Genomic DNA, 23074 nt, shown 5'->3' with positions numbered 1-23074 from the left:
AAGATGGCACGTGGCGACGGAGATAGATGGTGATCTGTCATACACCGTTAAGAACAGTTCAAATGGTTCAAATGGCTCTGAGCACTATGGGACTTAACGTCTGAGGTCATCAGTCCCCTAGAACTTAGAACTACTTAAACCTAAGGACATCACACACATTCATGCCCGAGGCAGGATTCAGACCTGCGACCGTACCTCGAAAATGGCTCTGAGCACTATGAGACTTAACATCTATGGTCATCAGTCCGACCGTAGCGGTCGCGCGGTTCCAGACTGTAGCGCCTAGAACCGCTCGTCCACTCCGGCTCCATGTATGGTGTCACGAAGTATTCTTTCGCACATCGTGTCATTGACGACTTTGACGTACACCGTACTGCTTAATATGGACTAATGAATGCCCAAGATGTCGGAAGCTGGGACCTTAGCAACCTCGAGTAGGAAGCATTCCACTTCCAAGGCCTTTGGTCGTGTGTTGTCACTGCAGAAGCTGAATCGTAGCGTTGATTTTCTAAAACGGTTGGCCATGGTTCTACTACTCGTAAGCAACACGTAAGTGACGGCCGCTGAAATGAAAACAACAGCGAGCGCGCGCGCTCCGCAGGCAGAAACAACAGCACGTCCGCACTGCACGGTTGCGAAAGCCGGACTGGCGTGCCCATATCTAACATCTGAGTTAAGCTGGACTCGGTGTCCAGATAGGATAAAGCTAATGCTCCTTTCAGAGGTGCTAGCTCTGCGAATGGGAGTTTGCACCCCACTATAGCCCCATATCGCTTACAAACCGGAACCGTCATAAGGGTTTTAAATGACGGAGAGGTGATGTGCGCGTAGGCGCAGCAGCGGCCTCTTTTGTGTGGCCGGACAGGTCCGTGTTACGCAATGCTCAGTCGGTGCGGAGCCGCCGTACAAAGTGGAAACCTGTAACCAAGTGCCACTGTGCTTCGCCGACATCACAGGGTGTAATATCGTCATGTGAGTGCGTTGGAAAGGAGCAGAATTATTGCTTTCCGTGAAGTGTGACTCGCACAAGGCGAGCTGCTTCAACACTGAGGCGTGTGTGGAACCAGTTGAGAGAAGAGGGCTGTACACAGGGCCGGCAGGGTACTAGACGACACATTGTGACCACAGCGCAAGATGACCGCCATCTTGCCCGCTGGGCCGTAACGGACAGAGCAGCTTCGTCCACAGTGTAGGCGCGACGTTGGAGCACTGCAGCGGGTGTAGACATGGCTGCGTCGAGGGTTCGACGCCGTCTTCCCCAGTCTGGACTGGTGGCAAGCGTGCAATTGCGTCGGCTTCCACTGAGCACATTCCACCAACGCCACAGTTTGCAATAGGCTCGTTAACGCCGACACTGGAGTGGTCAGTATTTCCGGACGAGTCCCGCTTCAACTTGTCCTGCAGCGATAGACGCACACGCATTAGACGCCGGCGTGGTGAATGAAATCGGGCAGACTGTATTGTCGAACGTCATAGAGGACAAATGCCTAGAGTGTCGGTTTGAGATCCCACTGTCTCTAACACACGATCTCGCCCCCAAGGTCTTGAGGGCAATCTGAACAGCAACCGCTACATCCGGGAGGTTTTACAACCCGAGGCACTGTCTCTCCTGCAGGCCATTCCACATGCCATATTTCAGTAGGAGAAAACCCGACCGTATGTGGTGAGGAATGTGAAAGCCTTCTTCGAAGAATGACAGGTACCACTGCTTTCCTGACCTGCCCGTTCACCTGGGATGCCACTCATTGAAAGTGTCTGTAATATAGTCGGCCGACAGATTGTTCAGGCAGGTCCTCCTGCAGTCACAGTTAATGCTTTGTGGACGCGCCTACCAGCCGCATGGCAGAGTATTTCTCAGGAGCATATTCATCACTCTTTGATTTCATGCCACGACGTCTAACGGCTGTGATTGCAGCACATGGTGGCGCACACACGTCACAGTGCATATACTGGTCTTTAATGCTAATCATTAGCGTAGTGCCATGCCCCTAATCAGTGGCTCAAATTTCACTCTGACCACATCTCTCTGTCTTGGTGCTTCAAAGTTTCTAAACGGTAGTGTATATTGTTCCTGCTACGCTGTATAAGCACAAACAGTAAATTTTCCATACTTCCTGTCAGTCCTATTATTGCAGTTTTTGTGGCCTGCATTGTAATAGTAATTTTATTTGAAAAAGAAATGAGGGAAGTAAAGGACTGTCTGAATGTGACCATTGTTTGTCATGGACAGAAAAATACCATGATGAAACTCGATGCAGATTCCACTACTGTAGTATTAATCGTGAATAGAATGCCAGCACCACTTGGATATCTGATTTCGGCCCCCAAGACCATAATCTAATAATAGTGCACACAGTAGTATCGAAAAAAGTACAGTGGAACTAGTAAAGCACATAACAATGTAGCGATAGGGATCATAAACAGCAAGCACAATAATAAAAGTTGGAAAACGACTCGTTCACACATCTCACGAAAGCAACATAATATACTGTTGTGAAAACACGTCTAGTACTGAAAGTAGATATATGTTACATAAGCTAAACAATGTTGAAAAATAACCTTCAACTTGTATAATAAAAGCAGAATAATAACATGAATATTGTATGAACTTGTTTACACAACTCAGAAATCGATTATGTAGTATAAACTTACATGTCAGCGTCCCGAGAGAACGCAGAACGGCCGATGAGACGGGCAAGGAAGTACCACTTAAAATTGGACGCTCATGTTACAAATGTTCAAATGTGTGTGAATTCCTAAGGGACCAAAGTGCATAGGTCATCGGTCCCTAGACTTACACACTACTTACACTAACTTTTGCTAAGAACAACACACACACCCATGCCCGAGGGAGGAGTCGAACCTCCGGCGGGAGTGGCCGGCTCACCTTACAGGGAGGCCTGTAGAGGACAGGAAGGTAAGCAGGGAGAGGCACCGATGAAACAGAACCTGATAAAATGCTTTAAAACTAAAATAAAATACAGAACAATGTGGTATTTAAAACACAGACATAGATACATAAAATAAAGATTGGTAGAAAGTATTGCATTGGTAACATTAAATTACATCACTTTTACTCCCTGCACTCCCGCCCCTGGTAAGGGATCCCTGTGATTAGAGTACTTAAGTGCATCATTGCCTTCTGGTGATCACTCCGCAATGTGAACATTGTGTGATGGCTGTGCTGCGTCACAGAGAAAGTTTCCTCTTAAGTAGGCGGTGGGGAAATATCGCAGGTACTGGATCAGGCAACGGGTGGTTAAAGACTGCGACTCTCGCAGACAGGGCACAAAGAAAATCTTGCACAACCTCTCAGGAGATGTTGAATGGACTCAGCAGGGTCTCTGCGCTAGCATTCTGCAAAACTGCTATGACAGTTGGTATCCACCTGATTGCCCAAATCGGATTCTTTGTTTCGCCAGTTGAATTTTCTGGTAGTAACATTTTTTGCTATCCCACAATACCCTCTTTTACCATTTTGCAGACACACACTCACCAAGAAAGTTCTTCCTTACAAGAATTCTAGCATTATTTAGAGTTATATTTAGTTTCTCCGATTTCTGCAAATTCTTTGCCTTATCTAGCTGTCGACATGTCAGCTCGCTTCGAGTGATTGTTATTGTGCTAATATAGCCATCCCTGCATGCACTGTTCGGGCATCTACTATTGGATGCTCTAGTTAATTCTCGCTGGTTATTGGACAAAAGTCCGCCCCCGGTAGCTGAGTGGTACGCCGGCACGGTTGCTTAGCGTTTTCGGTCAGAGGGCGGCTCGCCCTCTGTAATAAAAAAAACTGAGTAAACGAATCAACGATCAACTTGAACGGATATCTTGTGACGTCCGCCCAGACCAAACGCTACGAACAAAATGAAAAAAAAGTGGTCAGCGCGACAGAATGGCAATCCTAAGGGCCCGGGTTCGATTCCCTGCTGGGTCGGAGATTTTCTCCGCTCACGGACTGGGTGTTGTGTTGTCCTAATCATCACCGAAGTGGCGTCAAATCGAAAGACTTGCACCCGGCGAACGGTCTACCTGACAGGACGCCCTAGTCACAAGACATTGGACTAATTGTGTAGTATAAGCTAATTTACTGAAGAGTGTCCTTCGGTAGCTACAACCTTTTTCCACTTTTCGTTTAATAAATGGATTCCACGATAAAAAAATTTGTTCTTGCGAGGTGATTCGTTCATGCAGTTTTCTAGATCGTTAAAAGATGTGTTGTTCAGCAACGTCATGATGCATGGATCGAAACAAATGGGAATAGGAGCAACCAATGCCTGGTTAATATGGCAGGTGGGAAAAGACATCCCATCGAAGTCCCTTCAACGTTTCCTTCACTCAACTTGGAACTGATATGAAGCAGAATGAGTTCGTTAAGTGTCTGAGCATATTGCGGACTTGTGTCCTTAAGTGTGCGAAACAAATTGAGTAATTTGTGCTTCGTAGCGTTCATCAATTTCCGTTTGACCCGGTGCAACAGCTCGTGTTACGCCACACCGAACAGTACGCATTTTATCACTCACCTGCAAATAGTTGTCTTTGAATCTTCGAAACCAATCTCTGAACATTTTTTCCGACAGAGCATGTTCTCCATTCACTTCCACTCCTAAACGATGAAATTCCGAAACAGATTTCTTGAGATGAAGGCAGAGGTGTAATATTTTGTAGGTACAAAACCCGACTTGTTCAGGACAATAAATAGGTATGTTCAGTTCATTCTACGCGAAAATCACACACAGACCTGAAAGTCTAGTGTCTCTGCTGTTAGACAGATCTCGTGTCGCTATCCGCTATGCTGCCCTAGTACAACTACTGATTACTCTTCGTCAACAGCAGGAAGTAATTCCAGCTCTCATTAGTATTGTGACGCCCAATGGTCGTACCCTGGGATACTACATTTATCATCCCTTAGAAGCAGCACATTCATTACTATTATCATCTTAGGCACCCAAGGATCTTCTCACAATGACATAGACCTTACAAGATAATACAGTACAGATGACATAGCTAAAAATATACAACATACAGAATACGTAAAATGCTTTGTGAGGATAGGATAGGAGGTCTGTGAGGATAGGACAAGAGGTCTGCGGTGGCTTTGATTAACGAACCATCTCCTCATTTGCTTTAGTGATCTTGGAAAATGACTGAAAACCCGTATGAGAATGGCCGGACAGAGCAACTCCACGTTCCCGAATATGAGGTCAATGTCTTACCAATTTCACTGCCCCATTCGGTTGGTCCCTATTGAACAAAGTTCCTTGACTTCTATGTTCTTTCTGATAACTCGTAATATAAAGGACTCTGAACGCTAACGGCACCAGTTGGGTACTCCTTGCCTGTAAAGATGCTGCTGTGTCCCTTGCAACAACTACAATCTGTTCAGATAGCAGATCCCATGCCCGAGCATATTCAGCATACCTGAAAAACTGAGTCAGCATCCACCCATAACGAGTGAGATGTTGAACTCAAGAGAATGATAAAACATTACTACCATATCCTTTTGAAAGCAGTATACCGTGATCAAGTGCTGAAATATGATAGTGTTGTAGTTATTTTCTTACGTTGCTATCATTACTCCGAGTCTTCTAAGCAATCTTTAACCGGGTATTATGCATTAGTTACGAATAATGTATAATCTGGCTTTTTAAACAGATGTATTTTAGTATTTTTTCATTCCCTTTTGCAATCTGCATTATATAATTTTATTCCCTTATAGAAAATGCTATTTTGAGTGTTTTATTTGTTTTTCCATAGGAAAAATAAGTACAAACTGGCTCTTATCCCATGATTATGTATAGAACTGTAAGTTAAATTCTTGATAGTGTTTACCTTGATATGCACCACAGACCGGTAGATGTATTCATTTGTAGCAGTAAAGATGCCCAATTTTTAAAGTATTCTTTACAATGAGCCTGACTACTGCTTCTGCTCATTATACTTACGGCCCTTTTCTGCAGTTTAAAAACTGTGTCCATGTTTTGCACCTTCGATCTTCAGAATATAATCTTATAGCTAAGAACTAAGTGCATGTAGGCATAGTATGTCACCAAAAGCCATAGCCTGTTACAAACCATTGTAGGCGTAAGAACATAACATTCTGATGGTATGCCAACATTTTTAGGTTAGGCTTTATCATGACTGTTATTGACATTAAATGAAACAACAAGTTTACTGTTAGGAGTCACCGTTTTATTTATTGCCACGAAGCGTTTCAAGTTTAAACCTCCATCATCGGGTGGGTTTACATTAGTTAGTACGACATTTGTGTGTGAGTTGTGTTACGATTTTTTGGAGGAACTTGTGGCACTGCCTAGTGGAGAAACAAGTCACTATTTCAGAACATGGTTTTAGGTTTCTTCTGACAAAAAATTAAACTGATATCTAAAGGTAAACATAAAATGAGTAAAATAGAGTACCTCCAGTGGTCACAGCTTCCTTTCGCTGTCGTAACACACCACATGCATACTGTCATATTTCTAAACAAATATGGCGTCTGGAATCTGCTGAGTGCAAGTTTCGTATAGCAGAAGTATGAAGTTTAAGCCATTTTAACATTTCACCTGATTGTATAAACGAGTATAAAGTTTAAGCTGTCTTAACTTGTCAAAATCGGATTTATATGCCACCTGAAGTACACATACATGTATTCGACACCTCAAAACAAACACCTCCAAATCATTTAAATAATTATTCTGTAATAATGTTGTTACGATGTATATTCTTTGTACTTTACGATTATGTCTTCTCTTCTGCTATACGAACCTTGCACTCAGCAGATTCCAGACGCCATATTTGTTTAGAAATATGACAGTATGCATGTGATGTGTTACGACAGCGAAAGGAAGCTGTGACCACTGGAGGTACTCTATTTTACTTATTTTATGTTTTCCGTTAGATATCAGTTTAATTTTTTGTCAGAAGAAACCCAAAACCATGTTCTGAAATAGTATCTTGTTTCTCCACTAGACAGTGCCACAAATTCCTCCATACAATCGTAACACAACACACACACACAAATGTCATACTAACTAATGTAAATCCACCCGATGATGGAGGTTTAAACCTTTGAAACGCGTCGTGGAAACAAATTAAAAGGTGACTGGTAACAGTCAACTTGTTGTTTCATTTAATTCGGATGGTATTTATTTTGTCAGCATCTTTGTGTGTTCATTCCATGTTAGCTGATAATCAGTGCTAATTATTGAGAACTTTCTGCTTTTTACACTATCTGTAGATGTCTTATCTGTGCTTAATATGACGAAGTTATTTCACCTCTTTCTCATGAAGTGCACATTGCTTTTTTATGTTCAACGTTAATTTACGAGGGCTATTAGGAAAGTAAGGAACGATAGGTCGCGAATGGAAACCACAGCGAAATTCAAAACTGTTTTGTTTGCGACAGTTAGCTACAACTTCCAGCTACTTATCTCCATAGTCGCCGATCCGACTTAGACGTTTGTCGTAGCGTTGTACCAACTTTCCAATACCCTCGTTATAGAAGGCAACTGCCAGTGCTTTACGCCAATTCTCTACGCTGGCAACCGTGCGACTGCTACGGTCGCAGGTTCGAATCCTGCCTCGGGCATGGATGTGTGTGATGTCCTTAGGTTAGTTAGGTTTAAGTAGTTCTAAGTTCTAGGGGACTAATGACCACAGCAGTTGAGTCCCATAGTGCTCAGAGCCATCTACGCTGGCCTACAGCTTGTTGTCTGTGCCAAAATGTTGTCTTCATAGCCAGCGGTTCATGTGAACAGAGATGGAACTCAGAGGGAGACAATTACGGGCTGTATTGTGATAATCAAACATAACCAACTGAAAACGATGCAGGAGCATCTTCATTGCCCCTGCAGAATGCGGCTGAGAATTGTCTTGAAGAAGAAACCGCACAACAGTTATGTAATGTTGGTTGCATAGCTTCAGGCAAATTTTATCAGTAGGCCCTCATACTTGGTGGAAGACACTATTGTTCTAGGTATCTTTATGTGCTCATAAATATAAAGAACGACGTAACGCTATCGACCGTCGTACTACAGACACTGGCCAACACACCTGGGCAAAACCTCATCGGATTTTCACTGTGGTTTCCATTTCGTTACCGACCGTTCCTTACTTTCCGAATAAAACTTGTATTACATACTGGGCTATCGTATACGTCTTTAGGATTTCATTTGCTGTCTCTAGTAGAAGTTCTGGTGTTTTATCAGCGACTATGATGTTGTTGGCATCATAAAAGATCACTTTTTCTCCATATCATGTACTGTGTGGAGAGTCCGTGATATGTATGATGAACGTAATTCTACCCAATACGCTTTCCCGAAGAAAACTTTTGTTTATTGTCTGGCAGTTGTTTTACTAAACATTTACCGTCAGCAGATGTGTGAACTATCTGTACCTTTTGCCCATTGTTTCCAGGTACGACTAGAACCACTCGTTCACTATTCCTCCTACATCTAGCACTTCCATCGTGGTTGGTAACATTTTGTGGTCAATGTGTCAGAAAATTTGGACAAATAAAGAACATGCCTGTAACACGGCCACCCTTGTCAAAAGCTTCAAGTACCCCTTTGTGAACTTCGAAATGGCTGATATTGTATTTCCGCTATTTCGGATATCGAAAGGTGCTTCGTTAAAAAGGTTGTATTTATCCAAGTAAACTTTTTTTCTGAATGGAGACAGTAGTGAAACTAGTTTGCAGTTTTCGATACTATCTGTGTTACCTTTATTTAGTAACGGCACATCTCACGCATGCTTTGGGTTCCGAGCACAAATACCTCAATTAAAGAATTCATTTATTACGTTCGTTAAAGGGAAGCTTTATGCTGTCTGTGCAAGCCGTCAGAACAGAGACAGGAACCTCATCGATACGTGCTGATTTGTTATTTTGTAAATCTTGTATTGTCTTCCTGACTTCAAACTGTATTGCGGGAAACAACATCATTGTTCTTGCTGTGCAAGTCATTGTGGGTGTGCTTCAGGAAGGTTTTGTTACAGCTTCTCCGCAATCCTATAGAAATAATAATTTACAACGTTTGCTAACTCCTGAGGACTTTCCATTATTCTGTCCTTATCTTTGGTTTATACTTATATCTGCACTTTTTGAATTTCTTCTTTTATAACATCCCACACTGCTTTGCTTTTGTTTTCTTTCATATATTATTTTTATCGATCAAAATTTTTTTTCAGCAAGCACTCAAGACGCTCAATTACAGCGAAAGCAGACTGTCCAACTCTACTCTACGTTGTGCCACACTTTATCAAACATCAGAAAAAAAAATCTTACGGAAAAGTAACAAACTCAGTTCGAGTAATAAAAATATAACAATTTAGATATTGGGTTTATTACATTAGGCACATTTTGCACCAAAACGAGCGAAAAAAATATGTCCTACTGTAAATTAATAAGGACAAGCACTAACGATGTTATGGTTTTATCGATATGAAGTTATTATATTCGTGTAGCAGTCTCTTTCACATAATTAATGAAAACTACGGAAATCAAGATTTTTACTTCGCCCAGTAATATATTCTTCATTTATAAATGTTTTCTGTTAAGAATACAGTAAGACTTCCCTTTCAATATTGATTAATTAATGTAACTTATTCGTCAGTAACGCAGAAAGCTCCATTTTGGCTTTTCATCACTCCTCTGTTAATAAAAATGTAGCAACAATCCAGTTATGTGACACAAGTTAGAGACATTCGCATGTTGTTTGGTTTCAGCTATATAATGTTAGTTAGTTATTTTTATTACATAAGGTTTTCAACATACACCTCACTGCATAATTACTTTTCCCATATTATTGGAATGAAATTATTCCTCTTATAATGCACTGACTAATACATCTAACTAGAGGCTCCACTCGGTTAAAGAACTACTACGGTTTCCTTCTGATACTTACTTCAGAGGGAAATAAAATATATTTTCAGTTTATTTTCGTTCGTAATCCGATGTCAAATTTACTTTGGGATAACTTGAAAAATAATATGCTCAACAGCCTTTTCGAACTTTTTTTAATGCTACTAAAGAATATACTTTTTTTTCAGTCCTTTCATATACTCGCTGTCGTGTACCACAGTGTTAAAGGCTGGTAGCCACCGTCACTTTCACTCTCTTTACAACACACTGAAGCAAATCTCTTCCACTTCAGGCGTTTGGCGTCTCAATCAACAGAAGAGTCATAGTTAGACTGGTACGTGATGGATGTTACAAACAGCCTGTTCCGAATGTAGAAAAAATGCATTTCCAAAATATCAACCCACAAATCGGGTAACTCACAACTGTATCTCTGTGAAGCTCAGTACTATGGTACTAACTTCATACGAGATCTCGAACTGTCCGGAAAACAGCATCCACCTCATCATCAAATTTCAAATGCGTCTGTTCTAGAATTCGGAACAACCTACCTTCATAACAATAATAATAACGACAATAATGAAAAAAAGAAAACAGCCACCATTCTCACTGGACATGGGGCTGTCTATGAATAGCTACTAACTCCGTATAACGAGCGATACAATTATCCACCAATTAACTTTCCCTGAAATGTATCTCCAAATCTGTTAGACATGTAGTTTACTACACGATCAGCTAATGTTCACCATTTTTTCCGAAACTAATATCCTTTTACCCAAATTAAATATTACATTATAATTAATGGTTTCACTTCTTCTCTCTGGGACTCGTAGAAATTAAATCTGAAACCCACATTAATTGTAACTGAACTAATGAAAACAATACGTCCAATTACTCTCCCCCCCCCAAAAAAGTGCTTTCCTGTTTCCAATTAGATGACCATACTTCACTGACCAACACACCCAGTCGGCTCCAAACCAAAAACTAGCAATCCTAAAAACCATTCTCATCCTGAATTAAAAAAGCAAAGGAATAGCGTTATTTGCACTTTTTAACAAAGACTGCTCGGATCACTTTTTAACAAAGACTGCTCGTATATAACGTCCATCTGTAGCCTTCATAGCGATTCGCTTGTTTGCCAGGGCCGTTCATCAGCATTCATGGCACGTGTTCTGCTTTATGCCTCTCTTGTCAGTTCTGACGAGGTGGGAGGTCATACCTCCCTCGTAAACTTCTACAAAATTGTAATAAAATTATCACATTACTTCATAACATGTATAAAAATCACAATTCACCTAACTGAAACAACAAATTGTTTCAGTAGAACTGAGCCAAACATTATTTGTACTTAAAGTGGCGCGAAGAATTTATTTCGTGACGCATTAGACCCAGTTTGGCCCGTCAAACGTTCCACGCTGTAACTCTACACATATCTAGGCGAGATCACTAATCGGCTCCATTTGTGGCCAGCGAGATGCTGAGACAATGAGCTCATTGCCGGAAACGGGTAAATTCCATAGCCGGGAACTTGGACGGCGGATGCTCGCATTACCTTTGTGCAGAATATGCTCCAGGAAATGGCGGAGTGTCAGACAATCTTAAGGATGGCCAAGTTACAGCTCTTTGAGATTCGACAATAACTCACATCAACTATTGATGCAGATCCGAATACATTTGCGATCTCAGAAAACTGAGAGGCATCCGGTGGCACAACGATACTTCAGCAGCTTTAAAACTACAGAAGTTAATATTTCACTTGACATAAATATTTACACAATGAATCTCTGAATTAACTACCTGACATCGTATGAAGCGATGAGAACAAACCTTATCACAGGTGATAGCATTACACTATAGCAATCATCCCTGTAAGCTACGAATCTGTATCTATTTCATTTATTGATTTACGATGTCTTTTATATCTTCTTCATTATGCAAACGTTTGTCAGAATACGTGTTCTCTACACTTACACAGCAAATGAACACAGCATCAGTACCTCATACTGTCACACTTTTGTAGTTGTTTAATTAACGTTTACTATTGTGCCAGTAACTTTATTTAGAAGTTGATTGCAAGTGTATTAAAAACAGTGCTAATTTAAAGGTGGTCAATCGCTTGTGTTAGCTGACACCTCTATTGCAAAGATTGCCAAAGGTGCTTCTGTCAAGCAGGTATAAATAATTGTTTAAGCAATAATTTGTACTCATTTAACGAGAGTGCACTTGCGCAAGAATTTTGGTTTATTTATTTATGAACCAGCTATTAGTTATATTTATTGTAAATGAACAGACTGTAACAGTATGTTTATGACAGTTCTTTATTTAAATGTTGTTGTAATGTACTACTTTAGTCTGGGAAGTGGTCACCTTGAACCAGATCATGCCTGTAGAGCTTAAAGACAGTGTATGTTTGGTGGGGATAGCCATCAGCCAATGGAGGAGGGGAAACACTGCTGAAGTGAAGTGGAGACTGGGACTCCTCGAGTGAAGCACTCAAGGGACACTTTATGTCCAGTGCTGGAAGAAGGCAGACTTATCTAGAGCAACGCGCGCGATTCAGTCGTGTAGGTGATTTATTCTGGGCGGTGAATGGCCGCTGTCATACTTCTGAAGGTAGTTTGTAATTCGAGAGGTCTGAATGTGCTCCAGAGCAGAATTCTAACTTTTTCCGCTTGAAACGCGGTATTGTGGACAGACATAGTACGAGTTACTATTCTTTATATCACATGTGTTACTTTGTGAATCATCGTGCTGAACTATGAACTATTTTGAACTGGTGAATCTTTCGTGTATTGTGATCACAAAACGGACTTAGTTTTCGTGAGTCTTTAATAACTATTTGGTTTGGGGATTTTGCCACCATTCTCATATCGCTCTCAGCTTGACATTGCTGCATTTGATAAGGGTATTTTCTGTCTGTATTTTAATTGAATATCGAAGGATCACTTCCCCTTTATTTCAGATGTTCTTTCTCTGTCGTCTTCATCACTTACAGAGTTAGAATAGAACCATTTTTATTAAATTATTCTTTTACCTTTTGTGTATAGTTCTGTGTATTTTATTAACTCGCAGTTCTATCCAATGCATAGAATATTTGACTTCAGAATCACAGCGACAGGTTATTGTTTGCAGCCAATTAGCTGCGGGGCATGGAAGCAGACGTGCGCGCCTCGACCCTATGACTACATCGAGCTATTCTTTTTGAATAAAGCCGTATGCAGCCCTAGTACCTAAAGTGCGAGTAACCGCAAGTAAAGACGCAACTGTTTTGCTCGTATGGGATGCTGTTAGGAAGAGCTACTTCCCAGCAGCAGTGACCGTTGGTACCGTCGCAATGCGAAGAAGTAGAATTTGGATATGACAGTGTGCGAAGATTGGTTAATTACGTCGGTATATCGGTCCATGCGACTCTTCAGGTCATATCTCTCGCTCTATTGATCAAAGAGGTTACGGGTCAATTATTCTGAGGAGCCATTGGCCTAGAGGCTATTTGTGTACGTATCGAATGAACGCACATACTTTCACTATCCTACAGCACAGAGTCAAAATTTAAACATTACACACCCTCTCCAGCCCAGTCAAACTGAGAAAATTGGTCGGTTCTTTTGCCTTAGGTGTGGCCTGGGGCGGACCGTATGCGGCTTATAAAAGCACCATTTGTTTATGGGCTACTCGTGAGAAAACCCCGAAAAATCATGATTTTTAGTTTCGAAGAGCACCAATGCAACGGTGAGCACTTTTTTATTCAAGGCAGATCGTCTAAATTTTTACCATATGATTTTAAGAGGGTATTCTCGAGGAAATTCGAAAATTTTTCGACGTCTTCATCCGTTACTGAGATCTAGAGATTAACGTTACCGTACTTATACAGGAAACCACAAAAAGAAACCGTTTTTAGCCTTTTTACATGGTGGGCCGCTATCACTTCGAAAGTACACCGTCGATTCGATCTCTTGTTGATCTGCCTGGTGCCAAAACTAAAACAATAGACAGAAAACATGTACATTAAATTTAATATTTAAAAATAAATTCCCTCAAGAGGACACTACAGTACCACCGCACAGACAAACGAGCGATATCGATATTAGCACCCCGGTATTGAAAAAACAGTTGAAACCACTTGAAGCGAACAAGGCGACAGGCCCCGACGGAATTCCAGTTGGATTTTGCACTGAATACAGCTCGGAATAATCTCTTTTCCTACCACATATTTACCGACAGTCGCTTGCGCAGCGAATAATTTCGTAGGACTGGAAACTAACCTTACGAAAACGGTAATAAATCAGATACGCAGAATTATAGAGCAATATCTGTAATTTCCGTCTGCTATAGGACCTTTGGACGTATTCAAAGCTCAGACATTACGACGTCCCTCGAGAAAAAAAACTTCTTCCGGAGAATCGGCACAGATTCAGAGAAAAAAATACTCGTGTGAAATACAGCTTGCTATAATCATACACGATACGTTATTAACAATATGTGGAGTAGATGAACAGATAGATTGCGTCCTCATAGAGTTCCATAGATTCGACGATGTAACACATCAAAGACTGAAAATGAAGGCGCGTTCATATTAAGTGATTGGCTGGAGTTATATTTGACTAACTGAATTCAGTAGGTTACACTGGACAGCAAATATTCTACAGAAACGAGAATAACACGGAGTGTGCGCCAAGGAAGCGTAATAGGATGTATCATGTTTTAGATATATAAGATCATTCAAATGATAGGACAATTTAATTAATTTGTATTTCATGAAATATAAATTGTACTCGAACAGTCTACATACCAATGAAAGGAGGAAATTTCAAGCTTGTTTTTGTAAAAGCACCTTTATGAATGTCAATATGTCTCCCCTTTGTTGCACGGCAAACATCTAGGCGGTAGCCAAACTTGGCCCACACGCGAAGAAGCATGTGTTGTGTTACGGTGTTTACCGCAACAGTAACATGATTCCATAGGTCGCCCAGAGTTGTGGGTAGATATGGGATGTAAACAGCCTCTTTAACATGGCTCCAAGAGAAAAAGTAACAGGGCATGAAATCAGGAGATCTCGGTGGCCAGAAGTGTACAGCAACGTCTTGATTCCCCACCTGATCTACCCATTGGCGATGAATAGGTCGATTAAATAATTCCTGGTACACAACGGTGACAATGGGATGGAGCTCCATCGTGTTGGAAGAGGAACTGTCTTGCATTCGCCTAACGACATCCTCTGGTACACACGGTCGGCTCGGGCTGTTTGCTTTGCAGAGACGTTCAGTGTGTTGAAATTGCTTAAACCGATATCTTATGCTTCCCGTAGTGGCGGTTTAGTGTCGGATCGGATACCAGGTACCCGCTGTACTGTAAGTGCCAACTCACTTCTTGAAAACTCAAGAACGAGAGAATATTTTGCTGCATCGCAGCCATCTTACTCGCAACTGCGTAATAGCGCAAGTGTCCTACATAACTATCACCATCCTAGTGGCCGTTCACGCAGCTAGTGGTTAACAAAACTTTGGATCTTTCTCTTTCCTTCAGAATGTATGTTGTTCAAGTCCCATTTACGCGTAGTGAAATGCAAATTAATTAAACTGTGCCTATCTTTTTGAATAACATGTACGTAAACGATTTATCAGATATCTTCACCTACATATATACTCCACTAGCCATACTCCACTAGCCACCAGGCAGTGTGTGGCGGAGGGCACAATTCGCGCCAAAGTCTTATTCCCCCCCCCCCCCCCTTCCTCTGTTCCACTCGCGGATCGCGTGAGGGAAAAACGAAAAAACGACTGTCTGAACGCCTCAGTACGAGCTCTTATTTCCCTTATCTTTGAATCGTGATCATTGCGCGATTTGAAAGTTGGCTGTAATAATATATGCTCTACATCCTCGGTGATGATCGGATTTCACGAATCTTGCCGCTCTTCATTGAACCTTCTCGATCTCTTGAAGCAGACCAACTGGTAAGTGTCCCATACAGACGGACAGTACTCCAAGACTGGACGAGCTAACTTATTGCAAGCTATTTCCTTTGTTGAAGGACTGCATCGCTTCAGGATTCTGCCAATAAACCGCAATCTAGAGTTCTCCTTACCCGTTACTTGTGTAATCTGATCATTCCATTTGAGATCATTTCGAATAGTCACACCCAGATACTTGACGGACGTTGCCACTTCCAAAGACTGGGCATTTATTTTGTACTCATACATTAATCGGAACTTTCGCCTTGTTATACGCAATAGGTTACACTTACTAATATTGAGAGATAACTGCCAGTCATTACAGCACACATTTATTTTCTGCAAATCCTCATTGATTTGTTCACTTCTTTCGTGTGATATTACTTTCCTGTAGACTACAGCATCATCGGCAAACAGTCTAAGGCCCCTGTCAATACCATCAACCAGGTCGTTTATGAAAATCGTAAAAAGCAGTGGACCTATTACGATGCTCTGGGGCACACCTGAACTACGCTTGTTTCTCTTGAAGTCGCCCGGTTCAGGACGACACACTGTTTCCTGTGAGTTAGAAAACTTTCTATCCAACCGCATATATCATCGGATAGACCGTAATCACGCACTTTTTGGAGCAAGCGACAGTGCGGGACTGAGTCGAACGCCTTTCGAAAGTCGAGGGATATGGCATCAACCTGGGGGCCGGTATCTAGAGCCTGTTGTACATCATGCACAAAGACGGCTAGCTGTGTCTCGCATGATCGCTGTTTCCTAAAACCGTGCTGGTTTCTGTAGATGAGCTTCTCAGAGTCTAGAAAGGTCATTATGTCTGAACACAAACATGTTCCATGATCCTACAAGAAATCGATGTCAGTGAAATTGGCCGGTATTTATGTGAATCCGATTTTCTACCCTTTTTATGGATTGCTATGACCTGGGCCTTCTTCCAATCCCATGGAACTTCCCGCCATTCCAATGATCTCTGATAGATGACGAATAAGAATGGTGCTATATTAATAGCATAGTCAATATAAAATCTTACTGGTATACTGTCTGGGCCAGATGCCTTCCTCGCGTCTAAGGATCTTAACTGTTTTACAATCCCAGGTACACTAAACACTATGTCAGCCATCCTTTCGTTTGTTCGACAATTGAAAGGGGGAATGGTGCTGCAGCCCTCTATCGTAAATGAGTTTTTGAAAGCTAGGTTTAGAATTTCTGCCTTCTGTTTATCATCATTAGCTACATTACCCGTACTGTAAGCAAGAGAAGGTATTGAATTATTTGTAGCGTTCATAGATTTTTCGTACGCCCAAAATCATTATAAGACATTGGACTGGTGATGGTGATGTGTACAGCAAAGTACCATCGTTAAACCGATCGTACTAAACTGCAGAAAGAGTGGGAGAACAGTGTTACAACGCCCCCGAACTCAGGTGTTGTAATATGTCTGAACGACCGAGAGGTAAGGTTTGGGAGAGAGAGGTGACTCACACCAAAGCGTGCAGAGAAACACCGGCACGGTGAAGGCGCCGAGCAAACTGCGTGCGTGAGCCAGAGCCAATGCCAATGGCGGAATCTGCTGCGTCGGCAGCCGGTTGCCCAGCCTCCTAGACTTAGCGCTCCCATTCAAGCCGTGGCTAAGTGGCCGCTGTGCATGTTGGCTGTGGCAGTAGCCCGGGACACGGTTGGCTGCTCCCTCAAGCGCAACTCGTGGACCCCATGTAGAGAGCTGAAGGGAAACAACCAACTGCCGTCGCTGTAGTGAGCCTTAGCAGCCCCATCATCCGCCCAGGGCAGCTTGGTCAGTGACCGTAGACTGCTCTGCACCTGAGAGGCCACAAGTTCGAGCCCCTGCCCCATCCCTGCGGACGGCAGCTTGCAGTCTGCCAGATGATTTTTACCAGAGAGCGAAGGCCAGCAGGCCTCTCGCTCCTCATGCCAGTACAGCTCCAATGTGTGGCCCACCCCGCCACAGTCCGTGCAGGAGACTTTGGTGATAGTTTCAGCGGGCGGGTTGGCCACCGATATCCATCACCAGATGGTCGTCGTGGTTGCCTTGCATCTTAAACAGTCATCATTTTCTCCAGACCTAGACGTGGCCAGAAGAGCGACAAAACTGCCCCTTTTGAGTCTCCGGGCTCCCTTGTTTCTACGTCTTTTCCCTGAGCCTCTGACGTTGCTCCTCTGGAGGGGACAACATCAGCTTTCCTCATCTCACTTCGGCTCCTGTACACAGGTCACTAGACGCTGTTGTAACTGCAACGTATGGGTTCTTCACAGCACGTCAGTGCCCTGTGCTGCCCTGATTACTTCACACTCTAATACAGTGCCGAACGGATGGTGCCTCCTCACCTACTAGTGGTGTCAGGAACCTGTTTCCCAGAATAATTCACTAAATATTAACATTATCCGTGCCCGCCATCCGATCTAACAATCGGTCTCTTAACTACTACCTTCCAGCCATAGCTGCATGAAATGTACAAGAATTGTCCAAATTACACCTGCACTTATTCATGGCACAGCAACAGTTCTACTTGGTTTAGTGGATCGCAGTTCTCATTAGATATGGATAAATGTAAGATAATTCCTAGGACATAGGCCTATGATTAGAAGATTAGTGATTAACATCTTGAGCATGTGAAATCGTATAAAGATTTGGTACAATGTAACTTCACCATGCACTGTACACTGGCTTGTACAGCATTATTGTAGTTGTAGATTAGCGAAGAAGGGGTGATTGTGTTCTGTGCAAACCATCACGCAGTATCAACACAGCAGGTACTGAGCCTGTACGATGACAGTGAATGGAATCTGGAAACGTTCATTCTGGGCAGAGCCTTCACACACAGCAACACCCATCGTAATACAACGCGCCGAAGCGCAACTCGTCTGCAAAAAACAACGTGGTGTGACTGCAGTGTCCCGTGCCGTTATCAGATGCTCCTCTCTCTCTACCGCATCAAGGGAAGGTCCACAATCGTCGCCTTGCAGACAGGCTGTAATGCTGAGGACGTCGTCCGTTTCTGCACGGTCAAACCAACAATACGTCTGTCTTCTCATGCGCTAGTCACGCAGTGCCATTGAGATCGTACCTAGCGATGAGCGTGGTCCAACTATACCCATCGACACCATATTCCCGTGACAGTCATGAGATCCCGACCAAAGCGAGAAACAACACTGAAATTCTTAATGAAGCGCCTGGCATAGGGTTCATCGAACAACTTACAAGTTATTTCTCTGCCGTTCTACTCTCAAACAGTACGCGGAAAAATGAACACTCAGATCTGTTCGTCTGAGTTCTGGTTTCTCTTATTTCATTATGATGATTATTTCTCCCTAAGTAGGTGGTCGCCAACGAAATATTTTCGCACTTGGAGGATAAAGCTGGTGATTGAGATATCATGAGGAGATCCTGCCGCAACGAAAAACGCCTTTGTATTAACTCCCTGTTTCGCGATAATACAGAACTAGCTGCCTCTCTTTGAACTTTTTCGATGTTCTCCGTCAATCCTATCTGATGCGGAGCCCACAGCGCGCAGCTATACTCCAGAAGAGACTTACAAGCGTAGTGCAGGAAATCTCTTTAGTGGACCTTTGCATTTTCTAAGCGCCCTGCCAATAAACCACCGCCTTTGGTTCGCTTTCCCCACAACAGTATCTACATGATCGTTCCTATTAAAGGTGTTATCAATTGTAACCCTTAAGTAATTAGTTGACATCGCTGCTTTTACTTTGTTTTATTTATTGTGTAGCCGAAATTTAGCAGCTTCCTTTTAGTAATCATATGCATAACTTAACACTGTTCATTACGTAGAGCCCGTTAGCAGTTTTCGCATCATGCAGATATTTGTATAAATCATTTTTCACATGGCTTTGATCATATGGTGATTTTACAAGGCGATAAATGACAGAATCACCTGCAAACAATCCAATCTCTGAATTTACTTCTAAATCGTTTATATAGATCAAGAACAGCAGAGGGCTTATAACACTTCCTTTGAGAATGGCTGATATTACTTCCGTTTTACTGGATGTTTTCCGACAATTACTACGAACAGTGACCTTTCAGACTGGAAATTACAAATCGAGTCACTCAACTCAGACGGTAGTCCGCAGGCACGCACTATTATTAGAAGTCGCTTGTGAGCGACCGTGGCAAAAGCATTCCGGAAATACAGAAATATGGAATCAATTTGAGGTGCCCTGCCGACAGCACCCATTACCTCGTGAGAATAAAGAGGTAGCTGCGTTTCGCAAGAACGATACTTTCTGAATCCGTGTTGGCTTTTTGTCAATAAATCGTTTTCTTCGATGTAATTAATAATCTTCGAACACAGTATGTGTTCCAAAACCCTATTGCAATTCGATGTCAGTGGTCTGGGCCTGTAATTCAGCAGATTGCTCCTGTTTACTTTCCTGAATACTGGCATGACCTGCGCAGCTTTCCAGTCCTTAGGTACGGATCTTTTGACGAGCGATCGGTTGTATACGATTGCTAAGTGAGCAGCTATTGCATCAGCTGAAACGTCCCCTTAGAAAAATTATAAATGACTGTGCTGAAACTGACAGACAATATTTTTAGCGCAACGCAATCTGACTTTAAAAAATCCCTCCAAAAGAATGGCCCGGACTAACAATAACCTATACCTCTCATGAATCACTTACCTCACAAAAATCTTCGTTACTCGAACTACTGCAATACAGCGAGCGCCAATACTGGCAGCTAAATAAAAGATTCTAACTACTGAAGGCACTAGGTACTGATAGGCATAGTTAGCAAATGAAAGATTTTGATAGAGAACAAACAATGCATTTACCTTAATGGTGTTCAAAAGTCATAAAATATATATATATATATATATATATATATATATATATATATATATATATATATATATATATCAGTTCATGATATCCAGTATTACAAATTTACTCTTCCTGGCGGACACACGTCCAGATAGTCCGCCCTTAAAATTCTGCCATCTCTCACCCCACATCCACCACTGCTGGCGGCTGACCTCCAACTGCGCAACGTTACGCGCTGTTAACAGCCAACTGCACAAGACTACAATCGCACATTCCAACAATGCAAACCAGCCACAGACCGCACACAGCACAGTCAGTGGTTTTCGTACAGAGCACTACGTGGCGTTACCAACATAAAAACCTAAACAGCCTACTCTGAATGGAACGTAACTGGTATACCATGTGACCTGCGGGGCTCGACTTTATTTAGTGAATTAAGCTGCTTCGGCACACCGAGGATACATACGTCCAAGTTACTCAGTTTGGCAGTTGTTCTTGATTCGAATTCTGGAATATTTACTTCGTCTTCCTTGTTGGAGGAATTTCGGAAAACCGTATTTAGTAACCCTGCGTTCGTGGCTGTTCATCAGCAACATTACCACTGCGTCTTGCTGTTAGTATAATTTACATATGATCAGAATCTCTTTGAGTTTACTGCCCTGATTTCGAGACAGAGTTGCGTTGCGGAAACTATTAAAAGCAGAATGAGATTTTCACTCTGCAGCGGAGTGTGCGCTGGTATGAAACTTCCTGCCAGATTAAAACTGTGTGCCCGACCGAGACTCGAACTCGGGACCTTTGCCTTTCGCGGGCAAGTGCTCTACCATCTGAGCTACCGAAGCACAACTCACGCCCGCTACTCACGGCTTTACTTCTGCCAGTATCCGTCTCCTACCTTCCAAACTTTACAGAAGCTCTCCTGCGAACCTTGCAGAACTAGCACTCCTGAAAGAAAGGATATTGCGGAGATATGGCTTAGCCACAGCCTGGGGGATGTTTCCAGAATGAGATTTTCACTCTGCAGCGGAGTGTGCGCTGATATGAAACTTCCTGGCAGATTAAAACTGTGTGCCCGACCCAGACTCCCGAGTTCGAGTCTCGGTCGGGCACACAGTTTTAATCTATTGAAAGCAATCTCGCACCGAAGATCGCACTAAATTTCAGGCTTCTGTAAAACTTCGCCAATCTTGAGGATTTTGTGTTCTTTTAAATATGGCACGCAATGTAGATGGCGCTTTAGTCAAACTTTTTTGTGCGGTTGCGCTGAACTGCTGATAGTTGACGTACCGAGCATGTGGTACGTTCCACGTCAGTTTCATGTATGTTGTATGCAACCATCGTGCTATTTCATTGTTAGTGGCTAGCGGTGTACTTCGTGTACCATGCACCGAGGTATCAGGTTTGGAAGTAGAGCTCAGAAAAAGTCGTCTGCTTGCAGGATAAGGTGGACCTGGGCGAGCTGATGCTGTCGCTGTGCTACCTGCCGACGGCGGGTCGTCTCACTGTCACCATCATCAAGGGACGCAACCTGAAGGCCATGGACATCACCGGCTCCTCAGGTGAGCCCGCTCCGCGCGCCAGCCGATCGCTGGCGCTTTCGGGTGAATCTCTTTGCCTGTTCGGTACTGTGAAGGCAAAGTCGAATGTTATCTGTAAATCAGTAAAAATAGTGTCTCAGTAAGACGAAAAGTATGCTGTTTTATGGATGTAATCCTCTTGCGGGACAGAGCACTTGAACTCCTTGAAAAATTAAACCTGAATGTTCACAACACTTCCTGAAGATGTGCTCTGAAATTTGTCCAAAATTATTAAGTATGGCCTCCATTAACGCAACCTTTGTTGAATAATAATACACTCCTGGAAATTAAAATAAGAACACCGTGAATTCATTGTCCCAGGAAGGGGAAACTTTATTAACACATTCCTGGGGTCAGATACATCACATGATCACACTGACAGAACCACAGTCACATAGACACAGGCAACAGAGCATGCACAATGTCGGCACTAGTACAGTGTATATCCACATTTCGCAGCAATGCAGGCTGCTATTCTCCCATGGAGACGATCGTAGAGATGCTGGATGTAGTCCTGTGGAACGGCATGCCATGCCATTTCCACCTGGCGCCTCAGTTGGACCAGCGTTCGTGCTGGACGTGCAGACCGCGTGAGACGACGCTTCATCCACTCCCAAACATGCTCAATGGGGGACAGATCCGGAGATCTTGCTGGCCAGGGTAGTTGACTTACACCTTCTACAGCACGTTGGGTGGCACGGGATACATGCGGACGTGCATTGTCCTGTTGGAACAGCAGGTTCCCTTGCCGGTCTAGGAATGGTAGAACGATGGGTTCGATGACGGTTTGCATGTACCGTGCACTATTCAGTATCCCCTCGACGATCACCAGAGGTGTACGGCCAGTGTAGGAGATCGCTCCCCACACCATGATGCCGGGTGTTGGCCCT

The 23074-nt window shown here is 42.8% G+C and overlaps 1 protein-coding gene across 2 annotated transcripts in view; it reads left to right on the top strand.

The window, feature by feature from the left end:
* The window catches only part of LOC126281503 (synaptotagmin-10-like), an 865953-nt gene that overhangs the window by 693375 nt on the left and 149504 nt on the right, over positions 1–23074 (top strand). For both annotated transcript variants that reach the window (XM_049980517.1, XM_049980518.1), the window contains exon 7: positions 22046–22166. In XM_049980517.1, the coding sequence (XP_049836474.1) occupies positions 22046–22166 (121 nt within the window). The remainder of the gene's footprint in view (positions 1–22045; positions 22167–23074) is intronic.

The sequence above is a fragment of the Schistocerca gregaria genome, chromosome 7 (assembly GCF_023897955.1).
Source record: "Schistocerca gregaria isolate iqSchGreg1 chromosome 7, iqSchGreg1.2, whole genome shotgun sequence".
NCBI classification, from domain to species: Eukaryota; Metazoa; Arthropoda; class Insecta; order Orthoptera; family Acrididae; genus Schistocerca; species Schistocerca gregaria.
The sequence above is the reverse complement of the archived record's forward strand: the minus strand, read 5'-3'. Positions and strand labels throughout refer to the sequence as shown.